The sequence below is a fragment of the Condylura cristata genome, unplaced genomic scaffold (genome assembly GCF_000260355.1).
Source record: "Condylura cristata isolate star-nosed mole 26May11 unplaced genomic scaffold, ConCri1.0 scaffold00055, whole genome shotgun sequence".
NCBI classification, from domain to species: Eukaryota; Metazoa; Chordata; class Mammalia; order Eulipotyphla; family Talpidae; genus Condylura; species Condylura cristata.
In genome coordinates, this window is record NW_004567156.1 from 1,030,352 (window position 1) to 1,049,981 (window position 19,630).

Genomic DNA, 19,630 nt, shown 5'->3' on the forward strand with positions numbered 1-19,630 from the left:
CCAGGCAAGCTAGCTCTCCGCCCGGATGCTGCGAAAAACCAGGCTGGCCACCCAGGCATGGGGCCCGAGCTCCCCTCGGGGCTTTCCCGGAAGGGGGCGCTGTGCCGCTGCCCTCCCTCCCGCGGGACTCGAGACGCCCCGGGCGCCGCAGCTTCCTCCGGGGGCCTGCTGGGCCCCAGTGACCGCGCCGCCGTGAGGTTCTCCCGTGGAGACACACTTAGACTTTCCATGTTAAGGTGTGAGGGCCATGAGAAGCCCGCAGCGTCCAGGAACGAGCCATCCGCCCCGGTAACCGCCCCGGTACCCGCCCTGGCCAGCGCCCCAAACCATTGGAGCATCATCCGGCCGCGGGTTCCTTTGGGGAAGCCAAGAAAGACTCGAGGAAAACGCACACCACCGCGCGCCCCTTCAAGAGTCTTGCGATGAATGAAGCAACCTTGTGTTAGAGAAAGTAAAGAGAAGTAGGAGGCTTGCCTGGCCCCCCAATAAATATGTGCTGAATCAGTGACAGACGGAAAGAATGGGGGGGCGGGGGTGTTCCTTTGAAGAGAAGAAAGCAAAGGGAGGGCAGAAGGGCCCTCTGAACCCCTCTCTCGAATGTAACCTAAAGGCCAAGGACTGAAACTGCCCCTGCGGAGGCGTACGTGAGCGCTTCCGAAGGACTTGCTGAGGGGCGGCAGCTCGGAGGGTGGCAGAAGGGAAGACGGTGGTATTCCGCGAATGGGTTGGGAGGTGGAGTCTTCTTCGCAGGGGCGTGGCTTAAATAGCATTAGTCCCGCCCCCGTTTCGTTAGCTCCTCCCCTGTCCACGCACCTGGGCGCGGCTGTGCGCTCGAAGGACCTCCAGAGTCGGTTGCCTCGGTGACAGACTCCCCGTTGGCCTTCTAGAGGCGGGCGTACAGAAGTCGTCTTGGTGACCGTAAGGAATGACGATATTCTTGCGGAGTTCCCTCTCCCGGAACAAGGAATGCCTGGGGTGAGCAGCCCAGTGGCGAAACAAAGGAGGTCGGCCTGAAGGTTAGGGGGATGAGGCGGGGCATTGGAGAGACACGGCTAGAGGTGATTGGTCCTGGAGAGCCAAGTACTATTAGGGGAATAGTTCTGGACATAGAGGTCAGGAGAGGAAATCTTTAATCTGAATAGAAATGAAACAAATGACTGAGTTGGGATGAGTAGGTAATTGGATGGGTGGGTAGATGGATGAGTGGGTAGATGAATGAGTGGGTGGGTGGGTGGATGGATGGATAACTGGGTGGGTGGATGCTGGATGGATAATTTGGATGGGTGGATGGATGAATGGATGGGTGGGTGGATGGATGGATAACTGGGTGGGTGGATGCTGGATGGATAATTTGGATGGGTGGATGGATGAATGGATGGGTGGGTGGATGGATGGATGACTGGGCTAGTGGATGTGTGGATGGATAATTGTATGAGTGGGTGCATAGAGACCTGGCTATCCCTGGTGCCTGTCTTTCCCCTTCCTCCCCCCCACCCCCCACTCCCCATTCTAGGATCCTCTACCTTCTAGGACCTCCACTCACTTGTGAAAGTTGTAGGTAAAGCACATGCTCCTCCCTGAGGCTCGGAGCAACCCCCACCCACACAACCCCACCTAACCAGCAAACCAGGGCTGAGTTCAAAACCTCACATTGGGAATGTTAACTGGAATAAATCTCAGTAACAGTGTATTAGACAATCAAAGTGAATATTTGAACCCGGGAAGTAGCCACACCAATTTTTACTCTGGGAGAACTGTTTCAACAATCAAAAGTTTAAATGTATGAGCTCTCCCTGGTGGCACAATGGGTTAAAGCACAGCACTGTGAAGTTCTTTGAAGCCACTGCAGCACAAGTTCAATCCCTGGCCAGGGATCTGACCCACATGGCATGGCAGACCTCTCCCTACCTGCCCGCTGCTCCCCTCAGCAGTGTATTTCAGTTGATCTGCCTGTTTTGTTCATCACTCTGTCTCTGGTGAGAACTCACCACACCTCTGGCCTTTACCCAGATTTGTTCTATAGGTAGGAACAATGAGTCATTGACATTAAAATGAAGTAATTCTTGACAGCCTTCTGGTTTTAAATTGTTTTGTCCCAAATATATATTGGTACTGTGTGCATAGAGAAAGACAGTGCTGGCTGTTAATCATGTCCTTTCTGAAGAATGAGCTGTGGGGTTATGAAGGCTGGGTACCCACTGCTGACATAGAATTTATCAGCAACTTGGCCACTGGTGGGAGTTGAAAAGACTAAGTGTATCCAGAGGCAGCAGAGTTTGCACAGCTGTTTTACAGACTTAAGTCTATGCAGATGGCTTTGTCACTCTTCAGCTAGAGCAGAAAAGGGTCATTCTCAGAATACTTAACGGTATGTTCACAGGAGCTATGTGGCCAAGGAGACTGGACAAGAGATGACTCAACCCTGGGCCTGGAAGAACTTCCAGGTTTCCAGTTTAGGCACTAACTCTCCATCCTCCCAGTCTTCATCCTTTCCCAGTATGTCCAGCTTCTCAAGGACACCTGGGTGTTATCCAGGCCCCATCCAATGCCCATTACAGCGAGGTTGAGAGCCCAGCACTTGAGGGGACTGCATCTTAGTTGGTCTACCCCTGAGACTGCTGGAACCCTAATCTGTAGACAGGGTGCTGGTCCCATCCTAAGAGGGGAGGGGATGTTCTGAATACAGACACAGCTGCTATGAGCCTTATCAGGGCAGTAATCTGAGGGATAGACTGAGGCCCCAGGCTGAAGTGGTCCAGAATTCACGTGCTCCTCACCTGACCCTCTTTAGGTACCTTGATGTCATGGTGTCAAGTGTTCTTTGTAGTGTGTGCAGGGAGAAGCGGGAGGGAGAGGTGGAGCTAGAGTTTGGGCAGCGTAGTCCCTAATGGCTATGGCCAGGCAGGGGGAAGCCTTTGTTCCCAGGATGTGGGAGGTGGGGCTGGGTACCCACTACACTATTGCATTTAATGAACAAAGACTCGGTTTTCAGGGGATTAACTGTCCTAATGGATCTTGGAGGGTATTTCAGAACCATACAGCTGTAAGAGCCATATCTGCTACCCTTTTTGTCCCCTGAGACAGGACAGAAGAGAGGTGCACCAGTGTCAGCTGTCCAGACTTGCTAAAGGTGGAACATCCTGGAACTGTGGGCATATTTCTGTTTTTCTCCTCCTCTTCCTCTCCCTTCTCTCCCTTCCCTCTTCCCATCTACTATTAAACCTTTTTATTGACATAACAATGGTTCACTAATTCATGATAGAGGTTTGAGGTGTATAGCCTTATATATCAACATCTGTTTACACTACATTGTGTTCACCATCAAGTCTAGTTCCACCCATCAACACATAATCGACCCCCTTTCCCTTCTGGTAACCACTGTTTCGTTCTTATAATCTACAAATTTGTTTTTGTTTTGTTTGTTGCTTCTTTATCTTCCTAATGAGTGAAATCACACAAAGTTTGTCCACCTGGCTTATCTTACTTAGCATAATTCCCTCTGGATCCATCCATATTGTTGCAAATGGCAAATATCTTTTGATAGCAGAGTAGTATTCCCTTGTGCGTGTGCACATGTGCGGGTGTACATATCTGTATCAATCACATCATCTTTTTTTAAGATTTATTTTTATTTATGCATACAAGAACTGGGGTACAGGCCAGAGGCTGGGGGGGACTGGCAAGATTCACCAGAGACAAACTGGGGAACAGAACTGGTGGATCTACTGAAATACACTGCTGAGAGACAGGAGAGGTCTGCTGTGCCACAGGGGTCAGCAACATGGCTGGGATCCAACGCAACTTACAGAGGCTATAGCTCTGAGATTCAAGCCCTACGCCACCAAGGAGGTCCCCAATCACATCATCTTTATCCACTCATCAGCTGATGGACACTTAGGTTTTTAACTCTTGGATATTATAATAGTGTTGCCATGAACATGGGATCTAGTTAGCTTTCTAAATTAGTGTCTTCATAATTTACCATAATCTTGGTAAATATCCAGAAGTGCTGTAGCTGTTTCATATGATCTATTTCCAATTTTTTGAGGCATGCTATTTTTCATGATGCCTGGACCATGAAAAAAGGGTTCCCTTTTTATTTTTTAAAATATTTATTTATGTACACTAGAACTGGGGTACAGGCCAGAGGTACAGGGGCTGAGAGGATTCACCAGAGACAGAGTGGGGAGCAGAACAGGCAGATGGACCAAAATACACTGCTGAGGGGAGCAGTGCGTGGGTCAGGAGAGGTCTGCTGTGCCATGTGGGTCAGCTCCCTGGCCGGGGATCGAACTCCTGCTGCAGTGGCTGTGGACAGCCTCACAGTGCTGCACTTTAATCCTTTGTGCCACCAGGGAGGGCCTGAGGGTTCCCTTTCTCTGCAATCTTACCAACACTTGTTTCTCATCTTGTTGAGAATTACTCATGTGTGAGGTGGGATCGCATTGTTGTTTTGTACACCTCTTGTCTTCTAACCCAAACACTAAGCATCCTATCTTGACAGATCTCAGATCACACTCTGGGAGGCCCAGCACACTCCTCCCCGCCAACGGTGGAGCCTGTGGAAGCAGCCAGCCTCTGCCCTGGGGATTGCAAAGGAGCTTCATGCACTGAGGTTGGAGGAAACACTGAAATTAGCCAGACTATACGTAGGATGTGGAACCTCAGAACATAGTCGCCCACATTCAGCATCTTGTTCAAAAGGGTGAAGCCAGGGCAATAAACCTGGGTTTGTTCCCTTGGTAAAGAAGATCCCAAGGGTAGCTGATTGCCATGCAACACACTGATGGGGTAGAAAGGGACTCCTGTTTTGTGAGGCTGACGGATGGGAAACAGGATGAAGTGACAGCTGTCCACGAAGGCGGAGGGTAGCCCTGGGAGTCCCTGGAGGCCATATGTGTGAAGAAAACATGGTGAAGAGGGTACGCAGGGTTTGCTGCATAAGATGTGGGGAACAGGCTGCCCCTCACTTTCCATGGGATTAGCAAGAGCTGAACAAAGAAAACTGGGGGTACTAATAGTGAAACCTCACAGGTTTTGCCTGAAAATGCTAGAAGAGCTGAGGAAGTGAAATCGGGTCCTAGAAAGCATTTTGTCAACAACTAAGCTCACAAATTTTATGCAAGAGGGAGCCGCTGGGCTCCTGGGGCAGTACAGGCAGGCCACGGTGGTAACAGGGCACACAAAGCTCTGGTTGGGGGTTGAGGGCCTGATGACGGCAGGGCTGGGAGAGCTAAACTAGCTGACTAGAGTTGGGGTTTCCTGAAGTTCAGCCCTTGGGGACTTCAGTTTTCCCCACCACCAAATCTGGGCTCACTGGAATCTTTGGGACTCATACAATTAGCCAGCCAGTAGAAAAAATACCTTTTTTATTAATTATTAGGAATTATCCATTCATTTAATGCAGGTATATGTCAGGGAAGGGCAGATATTTGCCAGATGGATGGGGGGAAACGTGCAAGAATAGTATGGGGGGGGATGGTCCCCCACTTTCACAAACTATAAATAACAACATGAACACAGAAAATCACAAATAAGAGGGTCCTTCCATATGTCCCCTCCCATCCCATCCTTCCAGAAGGCGGCCCAGCACAGGCCCTAGAGGTGCCAGGGCATTTGGAAGTTCTGGGTTGGAAGTGGGGTGCAATGTGTAGCCTCAAAGTTGTGCAGATGCTTCTGAGCCTAAGAAAAGAAGGTGGGGTGGCTGGGGTGCAGTGCAAAGCACAGCAGTGAGTGGCCAATGGGCACCTCCTACCCTCCACCCTCCCTGTAATAGCTAGGGCTTTCAGTGTGTGTGGGGGGCACCCCATCCCCGACATGTGCCCCAGGCCATTCAGGCACCCCTTCCTGCCTCCCACCCCTTAGCTCACCAGAAACAATGCCAGCTGCCGCCTTCCATCTGCACTCATGTCCTCCCCTGCAGAGAGCAGGCACTCAACCCTGGCCAGATATCTGTGGACCTGCCCTCTTCCCGGGCTCTTCCCAGCCCACTCCCCACCCTGGGCTTCCTTACCCACGCTCCAGGGAAAGTCAGGCCCGTGCTCTGTCTGGTAGGAGCGGAGGACAGACAGGCACCAGTCCTCCTCCACCTCCCATCGACTGTAAATCGAGGCTGGTCAGGGAGAGATGCATGACTGTGAGCAACCTGGCATTGCCGGGTCCCCCACCCAAAGGCCTCCCAGGATCCCCCTGCACCTTCCTCCAGCTGTGAGGAGGCCTTCAGCCACTGCTTCACCACTTGGAGGCCCTCCTTTGCCATCACGCGGGGATACCTGTACAGGGAGTGCAGGGCTAGAGGTCAGGACCCAGCTGCGTTCACTCGTCATCCCGAAACTTCCCATCCCCCCAGCGTTGTGTATATGTACACTGGCGCACATACACACCCCAGCTCTCACCGATGCTGCAGGAGCTTCAGTAGGAGGTCATTGCCTCGGTTGGACATGATGTCCTCAGGAACCCTGAGGTGAGAAGAATGTATGCTGGTATTTTGGAGGGATGGAGGGTCTGGATACTTGGGTTGCTGGTGGGCCAGGATGGGAGGGGCAACTTCCAAGCTATGGCAGGAATCCAGAAGGACAGGGTCCCCAAGCACTCACGTGGTGGTGATGATCTCATCCTTGGTTCTGCGGATCAGCAGCACGGGACCCTGGTACCTTCAGAGGACGTCACAGTGAGGGGGAGCACTCAGAGGGGGACAGGCTACAGCTGACCCCACCTGCACTGGCTGAACTTTAGCCCTGCTTCAGCAGGCAGAAGGCTAGCCCTTCACCCAGGGGTGTGGCATTACTAAAGAATGGGCATTATTCAAAACCTGGCCTTGCTGGGCAGTCCCTGCTGTGCCATGTGTTAACCCTTTGAGAGCCAGATCATGAGACGGTCCAGGGTCCCAGGGAACCCAGGAGAGGTGGCCCCAGCCGTTTACCAACTTACACTTCAGTCCTAATTTCAGTGTCTGAATACCTGGCAGAGTCTTACAGGGGAGAGGGGGAGGATGTACGTGCTGGACAATGCTGCCCTCACCTGCACAGCTGCTCCGCATTGTTCAGATTAAGATGCTGCCTCACAGTCCTGGTCACCAGCCCCCCTAGAGTGGGATGAAAGTGAAGGGGCAGCAGAGACCAAGCCCAGCCCAAAGATCAAACTGAGGTCCCCAGACAGGGTTGTCCTCAACTAGGGGTGACCTCCTCCCCACTCACATTAAAGGAACCATCTCCCATCAGAACAGCTCTCAGGTCCACCCACCTCTTCCCAGGAAGGGCAGGCCTAGGAGCTGTACTCACTCCAGCTGTCCGGCATGACTTTCAGGGCCAAGGGCACCAGGTCGTCAAAGGAGGCATCCAGGATCACGGCACTAATGTCTGGGTAGGACATGGCTGCCCACGTGGCTAGCAGAGGACAGGGAAGAGGCTGAGGGGCTCCTGCCTACGACCCCACCCTCATCCCCTCTAAGGCCACCCCATCCCTCCTATAAGTTAGTCCCTGTCTCTCCTGACCCCACACTTCACTTGGCCAGGACATTACAGGGAGAGGATGCGAGAGAACACGGATGTGCGTGAGGACACTACACTTCTCCAAGGTCCATGGTCACTGGGCGGAACAGTGGAGGAAGTGGGAAGTACCTGCAGACCCCCTCAGAGAACCCCCCCTATCCTTTCCTCTCAGCCTCCATCCACCCCACTGCCTGGTTGTCAGTGCATTCATTTCCCCAGCTCTCTTTGGAGAGAGCAGAGGCAGAAATGGCCTGGGGACGGGGGGGGGGAAAGGGGGAGTGGGGGGGCTGGGGGAGAGAAGCTGGTACCAGTGAAGCCACCAATGGACCAGGCATAGATGATGATGTCCTGGGGCTGGAAGCCCAGGCGGTAGATGGCGAACTGGATCACGACATCCATGGCATTGGCCTCATTCTGCGGAAACGGCACCCCCTGCAGGAGAGGGCAAAGGCAGGAGCAGGTCAGTACCAAGCTGAGTTCACCTTCCATCCACAGCAGAAAGGGCAGTGGGCAGGACTGTTCTCTCAGAAACCAGCCTCCGAGGAGATCCACCTCCCGCTCCCTCCAACTCGAGAGGAGGGGATGTTGCTCCTGTGGCGGCATCCCTGCCCTCCGCTTCCCAGTCACACTAATTCAGTGATCGCCCAAAGAGGGAGACAGCCCGTAATTCAGGAAAAAGAAGGAATTCCAGAGGGTCTCACCGTGCTTCCAGCAAAACCTGGATGATTCCAGCCCAGGACTGAATATCCAGCTGTAACACAGGAAGAAGAGTCTGGGACCTCATGGACCCCACCCCCACCCAGCCCTGGGGAAGAGACACTGGAGCTGTAAATGTCCCCTCAGAGGAGTCCCGGAGAGGGGAGGTGATGACAAGGTGCTGAGGCAGCAGAAAGAGTTGCGCGCGCGCGCACGTGTGTGTGTGTGTGTGTGTGTGTGATTGGGGGAGGGGACAAAATGAAGAACATGATAAAGTTGGGGACACAGCCCACGGGGAGGTATTTGTAAAATTAGCAAAGGAAATGGGGAGTGGAATTTTCTCCAAAAGTGAAAGTCTGCAACCTCACTCAGAGAAATTGGTCAGGCGTGGGGACATGACATTAGTGTGGGAAGGTGGGGACACTGCATCGCAAGGGGCAGAAATAAGAAGTCCGCCCAGCCTACCTTCCAGAGGTGTGGAGACACAGCCCACTTCGTAGAAGCCGGCATTTCCCTCACAGCAGATGACCTGGGGGAGAGGGCAGGAGGATGAGGAGAGGGACCCCCGTTAGGGATGATAACCCCTCTGTGCCAGAGTGCGCAGCCTGTGGGAGCTTTGCAGGGAACAGGAAAGGGCTTTCTGTTCTCTCCATGAAGAGCAGAAACTTCTCCCCATTTTTCAAGGTCCGTAAGATACAAAGCAAAGTGGATGCAGAAGCTTGGCAAACAGGGTCTTCAGAGGAAGAGGAATGTTTGGAGTTGCTCAGCCACCCAGCACAGCATCCATTTTTGCTTGGGCATCTCTAGGGGATATCTCTCAGGAATGGATCACAGATATTTTTCTGGCCCAGTTTTCGGGACTTTTTTCTGTGATTGCCTCTTTTGTGTGGTATGCCAACTGCTGTTCCTTGCTCGCTCTGGACTCTAATTGTCAGATAAAATCTAATCCCACGGTGCCCCAAACCTTAGCTGGTAAGGTGTATATGGATTCTCACAGTGCCAGGCCCTGCAGGGACTGAAACCCAGCTCCCTATACTGCTGGCTGTGTCCTTTCCAAGGAGGTGTCAATGGGCCATGGGACTGCAGCCAGGCTGCATGGGTTCTAATCCCAGCTCTCCTGCTCACTGACTGTGGAACTGATATAAACAGTACCCGGCTTATAGTTCTTGTGAGGCTTAAACACATGCCTTGCATCTACAGTGCTGAGTGGTGACCAATACATGATTACTTTTTGGTCCTTGAGCATCAACTCCTACTTCATCTCTTTCCCTATACCCAAGGCCTTGAGGGTAGAGCTGGGTGATGTCATTTCTTAGTGCTATCACCGAAGAACTGGTATCTCTAGAGCCCCCCAGCCAACCATCCCCCACCCCACCCTTGGGTCTCTTGCTCCCCCTCACCAGCTTCTGTCCTTGGGGCTCAGCTGTCCCCCGCCGGTCCACAAACATGGTGTCAATCTCATTGCCATCACAGGCCAGAAGCTTGGCCCGACGCCCGTTACACTGAGTAGGGAGAGACGACAGTTCAGTGTGAGGGGCAGGTGGCCACTTAACTGCGGGGATAAGGGACTGGGCATGGGGGCAGGGAGCCGGGAGCCTTACCTCTTCCACCAGCCGGGCCTGGCCCTGCAGCAGCACAGGCATGAGCGCCTTCTGGAGCAGGTACACAGAGCCTGGATAGAGCATCCGGCGGCCCAGGGTGTGAGCCACAAGGAAGCTGTGGGGACAAGGGCAAATGAATTTCCAACTCCAGCGGGGCCCATCCCAGCCCTAGCACTCAGAATCTGGGGCTTTGCCCTTCACCGTTTAGTTTTTCCTTTTTTCGTTCTTAAAGAAAATAATTCTTGGGGCCCTCCCTGGTGGTGCAATGGGCTAAAGCGCAGCACTATGAAGCTGCCGTAGCCACTGCAGCACAAGTTCCATTCTGGGCCAGGGAGCTGACCCACATGGCCTCTCCTGACCCACCCACCCACCTCAGCAGTGTATTTCACTCAGTCTGCCTGTTCTGCTTCCTACTTTGTCTCTGGTGAATCTTCTCATCACCCCCCTCACCCTCCCCACTGCCCCTCCCCCACACCTCTGGCATGTATCTCAGCTCTGTATGCATAAATAAATAAATCTTAAAAAAAAAGAGAAAAGATATGTACAAAGCTGGTATTTTTCAAACTTTTTTCTATAACCTTCGTAAGATGCACATTTGATGACTGATATTTTACACTGCTTACATATATATGCGTATCATATTGAAAGTTTTATGAACTAATGCTTTTTATAATTTTCAAATATGACCCTGAAAATGTATATATACGACTTATTAAGCCTCCACATAAGTGATATAAAAAAAAAAAGACGGTTGCTAATTCACTAAGGTGATTTCAAGATTCACTGAAGGGTCAGGTGTCAACGGAGACTGCAAACCCATCAGGCAGCGCCCAGCCGTCTTGCTCACCATACTTCTGCTGCCACAGTGTGCCCAGAGCCTGGCACAGCACAGGGGCTTAATAAATATCCACTGAACAAATGTACTACTAATCTATATAAAAATGCTGGAATAGGTATTTCCAAAAAAAGACAACCACTTCCAGCAAATCCAAAAGCAGGATTTGTCCCCAGAACACTATAAGGCGCCGTCCAGCACTCCCTTCAAAGCTTCCAAGTTGGCCTGCATTCTTCTCAGTTGACACACTGCCAGCAACTGACCACTCCCTCCATCCCCTCCCTTATCTGAGGACCTGTTTCCCAGCTCCTGCCCCACTCCTGGCCACAAAAAGTGCCCACAGCATCTGCTCTGCTTTAGAAGACAGTTTCGTCTAACACCAGTGCCCAGGGTGCCATTCACTTGCTCTGAGGCCCCAGGCAAGGTGGAAGCCCTTCAGCATCTGTTAGCCCACGTAACCACCGGCTGTATCAAGTGGGCTCGATGCACCAGCCAAGGCAGGGGCACGGCTGCCAGTAGCTAAATGCTGTGGCCCCTCCCTACCCCAACCTCATTCCTGCCTCGCAGTCTCATTGAAAAAGCTTCCGTGTCAGACAGAACGGCTAACATCTCAGCTTTTCACTCAGTGAGATTTGGGGCCACCCTGAGCCTCTTTTCTTCATACATATATGTGGATAAAGACAACTCTACTGCAGGTAATATAACGTGTATGGTTCCAGGCCCAATAAATGATAGCTAACTTATGTATGATGGCACCCACAGTCCCGGAGCCCTCATCCCATGCTCCCACCACCCCTGATGGCTCCACCTCCTAGTGGCTTCACACCTGGTGACTTGACAAGGCAGCTTCTTGACCCGATTGAGGAGGGTATCTGCTGTTCCACGGTGCAGGGGCTCTGGGCGGAGCAGGGCCACACCCCGGCGGGAAGGGCCTCCCCGGGACTTCTTTCTGAGGGATGGAAAGATGCAGGGGAAGTAGGTTAGGAGCAGCCAGCTAAAAGTATGAGGCCCAGAAGAGAGAGAGTGGGGTCTAGGAGTGAGGAGATGGCACCAGAAGACTGACCCTGGAGCCAGGAGGGGAAAGAGTCAGGGCAGAGGAGGGACAGACAAGAGTGAAAGAACTGGGCCTCACCGGCTGCTGGGCTCCTCCCAGTGGAAGTCAACTGGCCAGCTTCGGAAGTCAAAATTGTAGTTGGCAAGCTGCCGCTGCAGTGGACAAGAAGGAGGAGACCATGAAAAGGTGATGGACAAGGGTGGGGCCTACTATTACCCTAGACACCCTCATCATCCAGGGGACTGGCCCCCACATGCCACATGTAGACAACAGAGATCAGAGCCCTCCTGGTTGTCAGGTGTAAAGCTTACTCTTGGCAACTAGGCAAGAGAGGATGCCCCATCGGCAGCTAGAAGGCCTGTCTGCCCCTTCCAAAAAGAGGAAACTAAGACTGCTTTTCCTGGGGGGCTGGGAAGGGCAGAGGTGCTGGTGCTTCTGAGGGCAGGCTTGGAGGGCCTGTAGGCTGGTCATACTCCCCACCCGGGTCCTTCACATGATTCGCTCACTCCCTAGTGAATCAAGCACTGTCCCAAGAGTGCCTGGGAAGAAAGGACGGAAGCCATGCCCACAGCTACTCCTCTGACGGGGGACTCTCCCCCCTTATCAACCCCGGCAGCCATGGGTCACTGTGGCCACCCAGACTGTCGGTGCCTCAGGTGACCCCACTCTAAGTCTACACCTTTTCTGGGGGCAGTGGGAGCTGTGTCTTAATCTCTGCTATATTCTTCCTCCCACCCCCGGAGTTCCTGGCACTTTATTCTGAGAGTTGTTTTTAATTTTCCATCAGAGAAATTTTTTAACATTTTCAAAAATAACTTGACTAAGTGAGAGCAACAGAAAAGATACACAAAAAAATGGCAATGGCAAAACAAAATGAAGACAAGCAAGTTTCAGGCCGGCTTTGCTCGGCACCAGGCTGGAATCCACGCTCAGCCACCTTCTTGCTCTGTGACTTGGCCTGACCCTCAGATGTGTAAAGGCGGGTAATAATGCCACCTCACACAGTTGTGAGGATTAGAGAGCACGCCAGACGCCGCTCACAGCAGCGTGGAGGCGCTTTATTACAGAGCTCTGTAAATGCTGGTGTGGGGTAGCCAGAAAGATGATGACGGCAGCCATGGCTGTTTGATCCCGGAAACCCCTTTGTAACAGGAAAGAGCTTTATAGGGCCTCAAAGCCCCTTCTCAGAGATAATCACACTCCAGCACCAGCTGGGCTGGCACGACTCCAAGGACACTGTGCCCTGGCTTTTCTCCCTCCTGGCGCCACGCTGTGCTCCCGGACACAAGAGTGGACATACCTGTCCATCCTGTCCTATCCCTAAACAAAATGATTGCAGTTTTTCAGTGCACACAGCAAAAATAAACATTTATAGACCCATTTGCTGTGATAGAAAACCCCTTCTAAGAAACACTGTGGAATGTCTAATGTCTACAACTAGACAATTCTTGCAGGTGGAAGGTGGAGGTGGTGCTGATGAATGGCCCACTGGAAGCAGCAGGAGGGGGGCCTCCCTGGTGGCACAAGAGGTTAAGCCTCAGCACTATGGAGCTACCTGAAGTCAATGCAGCACGAGTTTACCCTGGAAACTCTCACCTTGTTTTCTGCAGACTGGTTCCTGTGTGTTGCCTCCAAGATGGTGATGAACTGCCGGTACTGGGGGTTAGTCCACCGGCCGATGCCTGGTGGAAAGAAACAGTGTTGGAAAACCTGGTAAGTCAGTATGACACTTCAGAGATGGGCTAGAAGGCCCTGGAAGGAGAAGCGAGAGGACAGGAATGCAGGGCCCACAATCTGCAGAAACCAGAGCTCTGGGCCACCCCCTTTCTCCACACCCAGCAACTGGCTGCTGTACACTCTGCTCCTAGACTTCTTCAGTTTGCTTCTTTATGAACTACTGACCTTCCACCCTCCAGAATGTTCATTCTCTAGAGTTCTTGCTGACACTGGGGTTCTCTCCTTTTTACCACCATCATCCCTGATGGCTCATCTATCTCCTTTCTGCACATTTGAACTCCCCTTGCACACGGCTTCCTGGCTCCATAATTACATCCTCACTGAATCTGAGACCCGTTCTCCATCCTCATTCTCTCCCTCTGTGCCTCTCAGCATTCTTCTTGACAAAGAAGAAAGGGGGTCCTTTTCCCTTCTGCTTCCTGGACACATCCTCGCCGCCTTCCAATTTCTGAGCTGCTCCTTCTCTATCACTGCTCTACCTCCCTCTGAAATGAGAGATTCCCAACTCTGAGGTCTTTTCCATTTACCCAGCCCTTCAACACTCAAATCTGCTCCCCCTCCTTGCTGAGGACTCTCAAATCCTGAATTCTTTGCTTCCTTTGACCCAGGGGGTCAGGTGCCAGGTACTGTTCTGACACAGGGAAGATAGTAGGATCCACAGCCCTCAGAGAGCTGGTGTTTTGGATGTAGGTGGGGTGGGGCTGATAACAAACAAGACATTTTCGGAGAATAGTGCTATAGAGAACTGGAATGAACTAGAATGCTATTATCATCAAGGGTAGAACCTCCAAACAATTTTGAGAATAAAGCAAGCTGCAGGATGATTTCTGTGGAGCGAATACATCTGCCAAAAATGTAAAATGCACAAGATGATGCTTTATATTGTGTATTCCAATATAAAGTATTCCATATTCCATATTCCAAACTCCAAGATGCATAACTTTTTTTAAATTTTAGAATTCTGAAGTCAGTATGCATTTTACAACTCAAAGCAGACCTGATAAAAGATCTGATGAAATGAAACGAGGTATATGTTTCATGATAGTGTAAAAATATGGATCAGAGAAAAACTATACTAGATGACAATGATTACTCCTGGGAAGTGGGGGTCACGGGGCTGGGGAAGGACTCTAATAGCAACGTCAACTCTGTAAAGTGTTGGCATGATCTTTGTATTTTGAGAATGCCTTGACCATTCTCAATGATTGAGGGTCCAACCCAAAAAGCATGGAAACAAGCATTGCCAAACATAAGCATTTCAGTTCTTCCTGATTGTGTGCAATTTAAACTTTTTTTCTAGATTAAAAACAAATAACAAAAAAAAAAAAAAAAACAAATAACATTAGGGCCCTCCATGGTGGTGCAACGGGTTAGAACGCAGCACTACAAGCCAGCTGCAGCCACTGCAGTAAGTTCAATCCCCAGCCCTGGAGGTGACCCACATGGCACAGCAGACCTCTCCTGACGTGCCCGCTGCTCCCCTCAGCAATGTACTTCATTGATTTGCCTGTTCTGCTCCCCACTGTGTCTCTGGTGAATCTTCTCACTGCCCCTGCAACTCTGGCCTGTATCCCAGTTCTGTATGCATAAATAAATAAATAAATCTTTTTTAAAAACATCAAAAATAAGACAAAACTTAATTTCAGGAAGAATGAAAGCTACTCTGAGATGAGTAGTCAGGGAAGGCTCTGAGGAGGGCTGGCTATGGAGATCAGGAGGCAGAAAAAAACAAGCATCGAGTCCTCAACCCCAAACTGGACCCAGCTGCATGCATCCAGCTCCTGACCCCAACTACTCTCTTCTTGAAGTGCCCCTCTCACCCAGTTTTTATCATGTGTGTCTGTCGGTTTGTTGAGAGATATAACATAGCTATAGAAAACATAAATTGAGGGCCTCCCTTGTGGTGCAAGGGTTCAGTCTCAGCACTATCAAGCTATCAGCAGCCACTGTAGCAAGAGTTCAATCCCCAGTCAGGGAGGTGACCCATATAGCGCAGAAGACCTCTCCTGTCTCACCCACTGCTCCCCTCAGCAGTGTATTCAATCAATCTATCTGTTCTGCTCCCCACTCTGTCTCTGGTGAATCTTCTCACTTCCCCTCCCCTCCACTCCTGGCCTAAACCCCAGCTCTTGTATGCATAAAAAAAGTAAAATAAATCTAAAGAGAAATTAAACTGAATTTAAAAAATACAAAGTAAACATTTCCTGTGATCACCCACATCAAGAGAGCAATCTTGGAGAGCACACTCCCATCTGGAGTCCTGACCAAGCTGTGCCCTCCCCTCCAGGTGGTCACTCTCCTTTCAGGATACCATGCCCATGCTTTTCCTTAGTGTTCTGTCAATTACATATACATCCTTTTATCTGAGTGGGAACATACTGCCTAATGTCTTGGTGGTCACCTGCTTCACTCAGTGATACACCAGTACAGCTCTGCTGTATCTCTTTCTGCTGTGGGTCTATATCCCCAATGTATTAATTTGTCCTATATTCGTGGCCATCAGGTGGTTTTCAGTTGAGTTATTATAAACATAAATGTGGGATTGTTGCAGGGTACGTGCATCTTTTCTAGATAACAGCAAACCTTTCTGCTAACTGTTTTTTCAGATTTATCACTCAAGTTTCTTAAGGCAAAGGTCATGTCTTAGCCATTCTCAATTATTCCCCCTCAGGGCTCAACCCAACACTATATTAACAGAAGGTACCGAATCATTTATCTCATCAATAGGTACCAAGAGATTCCTGCAGCACTTACCTCGGAGGCAGGCCACTCCAGCCAGCAGCAGTAGCAATGTCCCAGCATAGTGAGAAAATGGCACCACTTTGGACAAACTCAAGTAACCTGGAGGGAAGAGGGACTATATGAGAAGCATTCCCCACAGCTCCATACTTCCTCTTCCCAGTTTATTCCCAACCACTACCCCACACCCTCTCTTTGGAACAGCCTCGCCCTCTGAGGAAGAAGATGCCTGATGGAAGAGGGAAGCCAAGCCATCCCCACAGGTCTCCTTTCCTCTACATGGGGGTGGGTTTATCTGCCAACAACCTGCCCAATTCCTGCCCCACCATCTTTGAAGCCCCACTGACCTTTCCTGTACAAGTAGAAGAAGGCAAAGGGAGAGGAGTAATAAGAGATGGACCAGAAGACTGAAGCCTGCAGCAGAGAGACAGGGGCAAGCAATCAATACACACAAGCACACAAGCATGCATGCACGCGCACACACACACACATACACACACACTCCTGCCATTTCCAAGCCTAGGCTCTGAGCAAAGTGAATAACCTGAGGCATAATCACTTAAAGTACCTATTCTGTGCACGTCCTGCACACAGTAAGTGCTCAACAGTTGTTAAAAGGCAATGTGTCAGAGCTGGAGAAAACGAGACTAGGTTCTGTTGGCTTCCTCTCATCATCTCCGGCATAATTTAATCACACTTAAAGGCTAGTCTCTCCATTCAAGTTAATCAAACCTTTCCAATCAGCTCTGCTCAGCATAGCCCCTGGCCTGGTCCCCAAGAGATGCACAAACGTCACTACAGGAACTCTGCCAGAGAGAGCAGTTGCCTCTGCAGCCAAAGAGGTTAGTTGCCAGGGAGGACAGGTCACTGGGGACTGCAGGGCTCAGCACCTGCAGATACTCCCAAAAGTAAACACCTTCTTCTCATGCTTCAGGCTGTCCCAGAGAAAGCCAGTGCACACACCAAAGGGGAGCACCAAGCATGTGTGCGCTGTTGAGGTCTCTGTTGAGCCCAGGGCATCTCCCACCCCCAGGGACTCTGCCTCTTCCCAGGCTGGGGAGAGAAAGTTCAGGAGGGCCGCTGGGTCTGCAAGATACAGTTATCAAAGATGCCAGGGCAGACATACCAGGGCGAGGATGCTGTCGGCATGTTTCTCCAGGGCACGGGGCTGATAATACGTATCCTGCCAAAATAGACGACCACGTTAAGGACCCTGCCTATGGACAAGTCCATACCCTCCCCTTTTAGATACCCTAGTTTGTATCTTCTGGTTCTAGCCTCTTATGCTCTCTCTCCTGATGCAGCCCTAGTTCCTAAGGAAGCCTTCCTTTCCCACCCTCACTCAGAATTTGATTCAGGCCATGAGAACCAACACTGGAAGCTGTGCTTGGCAGCAAAAGTAAAAAAGCAACATTGGATGACTTTTGGCCCTTGTTCCCAACCCAGTTTCAAGTGGATTGTGGGTGTGTGTATATGGGGAAAGGGGTTAAAGACCACGGGAAGACACGAAGAAACTTTCAGGGGGAAAGAAGAGCATCAAAAGTAAGAGTGTTGATTAGGGAAGAGAATGTGGTTGGGGTTGGGCTGCCTGCAAGGGACAGTAAATAATTTGAAACCACTGATAAAAAGGAAGAGAACATGTAGGGACACCACCTGCCATCACTCCCAGCTTTCCGGAAGGCAAAGACTTTGGGTAGTTGAGGGAGTGGGATGGGGAGCAGCGGATACACGATATGTTGGAGAAGTCATTTTGAAATTCCAGGTCAAGATAAAACGGAGCCGGGGGAGGCACGGAGGAAGAACTCGAGACTTGGACAGCAGAATAACCCTGCTCCAGAATCCGCGCAGGGTCTCTTTCAGGACTTTAAGAGTCAACTAGGATCGGTTTGAACCACGACAGACTGAGGGGGTGGGGGTAGGGGGGCGGGGAAAAAACCAGGAGTGAGTGTAGGTAGGGAGAAAGCAGTGGGGAACAGCGAGAACCGAGGCGGCCAGTTCACAGGCGTGACTTTAACCCAGGAAGCACAAAGAGCGCAGACTTGGAGGACAACTGGTTGACAAGCACGCTCCCCCGATTTCCAATAATGGACGCTCCTGGGGAGCAAAGGCCGCAAAGGGGTTTGGGCCGTACCATGTTTTTGACCAGGGGAGAACTCGACTCACCCAGGAGCTGGAAGAGTGGGTAGTGACTGAAGTTGGAGTCTCAGAGACGCCAGACGGGGCCCTTTCGGAGTCCCTTTCCCGGTAGATTTTGTAGAGCCGGGGGCCTAGGACGCAGCTCAGCAGCTTCGCCATGGCCCCGGCTCGGGCCGCTGCTCTCCCAGCAGCAGGTTCCCCTGCTGGCCCCGCCCTCTCCCGGCCTCTAAGGTGTTGCGTGCCCTTGACGTCAGCACGTACCGGCTCCTCCTCGAACCTTGAGAAAGGTTTCGTGCCTCTGGACCTACGGGTACAGCGATGGTCAGAAATTAGTCGGAGGCGTTTGGGAAGAGGAGCGTTAGAACGTTTCGCCGCGTTAAATCGTATTGGCAGGCTTTAGAGTGGGTGTGCTAAGTTAGGAAAACCAGACAAGAGAAATGAAATAGATAGTGTCCAGAAATACATCTAATAAAAGAAATGCAAGGCTTTGTGCGAAAAAGTATTAAAAATTATTGCAAGATGGCGCTAGGAATTAAGTCTCAGCATTATGGAGGTATCTGCGGCCACTACAGCACGAGTTCCATACTGGGCCAGGGAGATGACCCATGTGGCGCAGCATCTGTCTCTCCGGGTGTTCACTTGAGTACTGTATTTCGGCCTGTGAATCCTCACAAATGTCCCCCCCCCACACACACACACACACACGCACACTCCCCTACTCCCGCCCTGCAAATCTGGCCTACACACACCCCCCCCAGCTCTTGTATGCATAAATAAATAATTTTTAAAATTAACTGGGACAGGCCAGAGGTGCAGGGCCCGTGAGAGAATTCACCAGAGACAGAGTGGGGAGCAGAACAGGTTAAAACACAGCACTGAGAAGCTAGCCGCAACAGACTCAGTACCAGTTAGATCTCAGGCCAGGGAGCTGAACTCACATAGCACAGCAGACTGCTCCTGCCTTGCCTACTGCTTCTCTCAGCAGTGTACATCGTCCGTCAAATAAATCTTTTTTTTTCAAGAAGATATTTATTTATGCATGCATGCAAGAACTGGGGTATAGGCCAGAGGTGCAGGGTGGGGAGTGTGGGAGGATGCACCAGCGCAGAGTGGGGAGCAGAACAGGCAGATCTATTGAAATATATTGCTGAGGGGAGCAACAGGAGGGTCAAGAGAGGTCTGCCAAGCCATGTGGGTCATCTCTGGGGTGGGAATCGAACTCATGCTGCAGTGTCTGCAGATAGCTTCCTAGTGCTGTGCTTTAACCTGTTGCATCACCAGGGAGGGCCCAATCAAATACATCTTAATATATATATAATATGTATATATATTTAACTTTAAT

General features: G+C 51.1%; 1 protein-coding gene across 1 annotated transcript; it reads right to left on the bottom strand.

Annotated features, from left to right (window-relative positions):
* Positions 1-5,359: 5,359 nt before the first annotated feature.
* Positions 5,360-18,496, bottom strand: ABHD16A (abhydrolase domain containing 16A). Its single transcript, XM_004695133.2, has 20 exons — positions 18,316-18,496; positions 17,279-17,335; positions 16,500-16,566; positions 16,168-16,254; positions 13,273-13,358; positions 11,755-11,828; positions 11,449-11,571; positions 9,788-9,902; positions 9,587-9,688; positions 8,652-8,715; positions 8,192-8,241; positions 7,799-7,922; positions 7,281-7,385; positions 7,021-7,084; positions 6,597-6,653; positions 6,396-6,458; positions 6,196-6,272; positions 6,014-6,112; positions 5,871-5,917; positions 5,360-5,682 (listed from the first exon to the last, which is right to left on the bottom strand). Exons 1-20 carry the CDS (start codon positions 18,445-18,447, stop codon positions 5,599-5,601), a joined length of 1,677 nt encoding a protein of 558 aa, XP_004695190.1. The 5' UTR covers positions 18,448-18,496; the 3' UTR covers positions 5,360-5,598.
* Between the last annotated feature and the right edge of the window lie 1,134 nt (positions 18,497-19,630).